The sequence below is a fragment of the Fulmarus glacialis genome, unplaced genomic scaffold (assembly GCF_000690835.1).
Source record: "Fulmarus glacialis isolate BGI_N327 unplaced genomic scaffold, ASM69083v1 scaffold12871, whole genome shotgun sequence".
Classification (NCBI taxonomy): domain Eukaryota; kingdom Metazoa; phylum Chordata; class Aves; order Procellariiformes; family Procellariidae; genus Fulmarus; species Fulmarus glacialis.
In genome coordinates this window covers 513-5,611 of record NW_009190934.1, presented here as the reverse complement: position 1 = coordinate 5,611, position 5,099 = coordinate 513, and the positions used below count along the sequence as shown (strand labels likewise).

Below are 5,099 nucleotides of genomic sequence, written 5' to 3'. Positions count from 1 at the left end.
GGCGCTGGGCTCTGACCCGCTCGCTCAGAGGAGCGCGGGTGGGGTCTGGCTCTGAGCACAGCACCCCCAAAAGCGCCCGAGCTCTCTGCTGCCTGCCCGCGGAGGAGCGCCTCGGGGAACCACCAAGACAAGCAAAGAGCGAAAGCCTGGGAGAGACAAGCCTCCTGCGATGGTGATTTGAGGAAAGATCTGTTAGATGCAGAGCGGGGACATAGGCAGCTGCATCCACTCAGCGTTTTGCAGTGCGTTGGGGCTGCCTTCCTCCCGCTCGCCCGCCTGCCCTGCTCCTCGGCTGGGTCTGGCCGCCGCCCGCTGGCCACCACACCAGCAATAGCCGTGGGCAAATCGGCCTGGAGGCAACCCCCCGAATTACTGGGGACCTGCTCAAGCTGTATGGATCTATCTCATAGTCCCTGTGTTTGTCCCCAGAGGGTTGGGGGATCTGACATATCCCCCTGGGATGTCCCTGCCCCATGCCCACCCCATGGCCTCAGAGCTGGGAACAGGGTGTGCAGAGAACGGGCAGGGATGCTGCACCCATAGCTGTTTCTGATATTACCTACCATGTTTGTTCTTCTTCTGCTCCTCTTCCAGCCCCGGCACGCCCGGGATGCCCAGGAAGGTGTTGTGGGAGTTCCCATACCAAACCAGCAGCTCTTGGTCCGGAGGAATCATCTAGAAAGAGAGATACAGACGGGGGTGTCGGGAGGGGATGATGAACAGCTCCCCGTGCATCCTCAGCTGGTCGCTTCGGACCTACCCTGGCCATTCCCTATCTCCTGCCAGACCCTGCTGCCATCTGGGACCTGCCAGCAGTCCCCGAGGGCCCTGCCAGCAGTCCCTGACACCCCCCAGGCAGGCACTGCATTGCCTAGGCTGCAGCGCTGAAGGTGATGGCACGGCTCAGCACCATCCACCACCGGCACAAACCTGCACCGGAGTCTCCTCCAGGCTGGGCCACGAACAACATGACAGGCAAATAAGCAGCTACAGAGCACACAGATGGAGCTGGGGTCCCTGGAGTGAAGGACCCAGAGGTCCCTGCAGCTCAGGGAGACGAGGACACAGAGACACAGAAAAATAAGCCATTTATGGACCCGTGAACTGCAGCGAGGCACAAGTGACAGACACCAAAGCAGGGAACCACGACCCGGAGCCCCAGCCAAGTACTCCTGCAGAGTGTTTTGGCTCTGGATGGAGCCATCGGCACCCTCCTGCTCTAGGGCACAGGCAGCATCTCCCACCCGACCCCGCTGGGGCTTATTTTAGCAGGTGGAAATGCAGATGCGCTGGTGAAGGGCTCGTCAGCCCGGGGATAGGAGGAGAGCTCGGGGGCCTGCTATAGGAGAGCGTGTCTCAGGTGCAAGATGCTGCCTACAAACCAGACCAAAGCCCCAGTGCCTGCAACAGCCCAAGGAGATCTATCGGGCCAGGGAAGGGCTTTGCACCACCCACACTCCCATTTCCCCGAAACAATAGCACTTCTTCTTCCCCTGCTGTTCCCGTTATATTCCTGTACTGCTGGGGCAGCCGTGCTGGCTGGGAAGAGGGATGCTGTCATACCGGAGCAGCTGCTTCAGGCAACGCTAATAACAACATCACTTCATAAAAAATACACATTTTTTTCCCTTGCAGGTCCCTAGTGTTAAGAACCTAATTTAGAAATGGGAAAGTCCCCTGTTTCAGAGGACAGCTTTCCATACATAGAGTAGTCCAAGAAAAGCATCATCCACATGAAACACAGATCACAAGTTAGATCACCCGAGCACTGAAAATGTGCCTAATTTTAAGCACCTAAAAGCAGTGGGAATTTGACTTCATATGTTTAAGTGTCCATCTGGATAAAGACCTCACTGGGGCTGCAGAGTAGAAGTTTGGGAGGCAGGGGAAGCCGACATCATTTTGCATCCCAAGTTAGTGCTGTTTCTTGGTGTCATTTTCTCTTAACAGAAAATGAGTTATTTTTAATACAAGCAAGTAGAATAACATAATCGCCAAAAGGATAAAACATATTGCATGCGTGCATATATGTGCACATGCATGTTTATGTTCTGCTGGAGCTGATGCACACATCCCAGCAGCAGGTGAGCACCCCTATGCATACACCCCAAAGCAATTTAAATTGCCCCCCAGGAATCTCATGGCCTTCAGATCAAAGGCCAAAACTTGCTGCCCTCACTTTATTTTCCAGCAGCGGCAACACGAAATTGCTGAAGAAGAGGATGGAAAAAACAAATTAGCAAGTAAGGGCAGGAACCGGCAAAACACATGAAAAATATTAAAGGAAAATAGCGAAAAAGACACCAAATAAATCAGATTTTGTGGTGGGTAGGTGAGAAAGGCATCCTGAGAAAGGCATCCTAAAAGATATCGTGCTGGAGTCATGAGCATCCTGAGAAAGGCATCCTAAAAGATATTGTGCTGGAGTCACGGTGCAGCAGGGGTGGGTGCAGAGCGACAGGAGCCAGGCAGCTCACGGTGCCCGCCGGGCAGGAGATGCAGCGGGCGCAGGGCTGCAGGGGCAGGAGGCTGTGCCCGTGCGCAGATGCGTGTGCTGCTGAGAGAGGGCACCGCTAAGATCAGATCGGTGTTTGCATATCCTGCCCGAGACTGAGCTGTTCCAGCTGGTCTCGGGCTGATGCTGTGCTCTCGGTCCAGGATTTGTGGTGAGGGAGGTGACAAGGCAGGAGCGGTGGGTAACAAGCGGGGAGCTCGGGTCTGAGATGCTGCATTTGTGTGCCCATGACTCCACGGCAGGGGATTAACGAGCAGATAGAGAACCACAAAAGGAAAATCCTCTCTTGCTTTTCCTTTTCTTGTTGGGTGCACAAACCCCAAGGAGTTTGAACAAGCGATCGGTTTTGCACTGCATGTGTGTGCGTGCATGCGTGCCTGCAGGCGTGTTGCACGGGTGGGAATGGGGAGCCCAGAAGAGATGCGGATCCTCAACCTGTCGTGCCCGGTTGTGACCCAGCTCCTCGCACACTTCATGCTTCCCTTCCTCGCATTCTCACACGGAAAGCCCCAGCCCCTTCTGCTCCTCCTGGCACGGAGGGACCACGCCGACCCGGCAGCACCGGGAGCAGGAGCACCGCCAGGCGCCTGCTGTGCCCAGGGAGCACGCTGCAGTGTGACCGCAGGCACCCTTCATCCCCACTTTCACCTCCCTGTCACTCAGGGTTCAGCACTCTCAACATTTCAACTTTGCTGCTTGTGCTGAGGGAATTAAACTCATCCTGCTCTGGCACTCGCTGCTTCAATCCCAGGAGCAAGCCTGCAGATTGACTGTGACCGTGTGGGGCCTTTGCACGCACCTCCCCAAATATCGGCTCACCTGCCCCATCATCCGTGCACGCACAAGGTGTGAGAAACACAGCTCTACTCCTAATTACACCACGGCCACCTGGAATTATTTTACTTCTTTGCATAATTTAAGAACAGTAATAAAAAGCAATTAAGCTGCTGTCACAACAGGCACAGCTGCCCACAAGAATATCAGGTCTTAAAAACAGGTACAGCTGAAACCTATGGAGGGGTGTCCAGGATGGGGAGAGCAGCACAGAAGCACTTGGGGCTCTAGCAGCATTGCACGGGGAAAGGCAGCAGAGCCCTGAGGAGGCACACAGGACTCCCCCCCCCCGCAGAAGAAAATACCTGTTCTCTTCTTACCCACCCACTCGTCTTTCCCATCCCACTGCGGCAATCCCAAACCCAGCCCTGACGCTGGCTCAATGCAGGACTGAGCCGTGGTCCTGTGCCGTGGACATTTGAGCATCTGCTCCTCTGGAAGCCAGCGCAGGAGCCCAGATAAATCCGGGGAGAAGCCCTTGCCCACGGAACCAGTGGGCACTTGTGCTGCTTCCCAGCTAAGACCCTCTCCCAGCTGCGAGCAGCCACAGGAGCCCACGCTCCTGAGCATGTGAGACTCTGGACCCGATGTTGGAGAGGGACAGTTCCATGGTGCTGGGCTGGGATGGAATGGGAGATGTTCCCTCTCGCGACTCTAAGCTGCAGGAGCTGCTCAGGGACACCTCCCCGAGCTACCACCTTCCTCCACCTGCAACAGCATCGGGGTATGGGGACGCTGTGCACAAGCAGGGCTGGTCCCCGCCGTCACACCGCTGGCACTGCGTGACTTGTACGCATGTAGCATCAACACTGCCAGGGAGCTGGACACCAACCTCCATCCCAGCATCTCCCGCAGGGAGCTGCAGAATGGGGGTACCTCCAGCCTTCACCCCACAGCACAGCAGCCTGGGACATCCCTGGGACCCAGCGCCTGCCCCTGCACCCCCACGGGGCCAGCACCCACCAGCACTTCGTATGGAAGTGCACGGATGAGGCCCTTCTCCATGGCCCACTGCGACAGCCCGAGGCACGGCTGCGCCAGCACCGCACCCTCTGCCCGGTTCGGGCAGCCCCGATCCTCCTCTCAAGCTCCGTTTACAGCCAGAGCTGCTTGTGACCCCCCCGGGCGAACACTGTGCAGAGTCAGGCACAGCCTGCACTCGGCACCTGGGTTTCACAGAAACCCCCCAAACTTTTCCCTGCTACAGAGAAGCAGGTTCTGCACAAAATCCCATTTTTCGAGAGAGCAGCAAAACCCTGCTCCTGCCCAAAGCCCCAGCTGGGCCAGGGTTGCAGCTCATTTCACACTTTACACCCCAAAACAAGCTTGGGCAGCGTTTGCTCTCCCTCTGCTCAGCACATGTCACCCCATGAGCCCACAAAAGGGGACAGAGAGGAGAAGGGCCACTCGCTGCTCTCTGGGGTCTCCCTGAATGCCTTGCAATGGCCTTTCCCAGGGGATCTTGGTGCCAGGGATGGCAAAGCCACCCTGTGCTCCCACAGACGCCCCAGCCACAGCCCAAAGAACAAGGCAGGGTCTGTGGGGTGGGGGATCCCAGCACCCTGCTCCCCCTCCTGCGGCTGCCCAGCTGCCTCCCAGCCCCACTTACCTCAATGGCCTTGTAGAAGATGCTGTTCCCGATCTGGACCACCTCCAGGTTCTGTTCCTGCTCATTCCGGGCGCATTTAATGTAGGTCATCCAGCTGCGGTGGTCCTCCTGGCTGGCATCGATGGAGGAACGTGCCGCCTT

At 57.0% G+C, this 5,099-nt stretch overlaps 1 protein-coding gene across 1 annotated transcript in view; it reads right to left on the bottom strand.

The window, feature by feature from the left end:
• The window catches only part of LOC104083120 (PR domain zinc finger protein 12-like), a gene marked incomplete at its 5' end in the record, with an annotated part of 6,025 nt that extends 929 nt beyond the window's left edge, over window positions 1–5,096 (bottom strand). Inside the window, 2 exons of the mRNA XM_009586499.1 lie at window positions 564–675; window positions 4,959–5,096. Of these exons, the coding sequence (XP_009584794.1) occupies window positions 564–675; window positions 4,959–5,096 (250 nt within the window). The remainder of the gene's footprint in view (window positions 1–563; window positions 676–4,958) is intronic.
• Window positions 5,097–5,099: the final 3 nt, after the last annotated feature.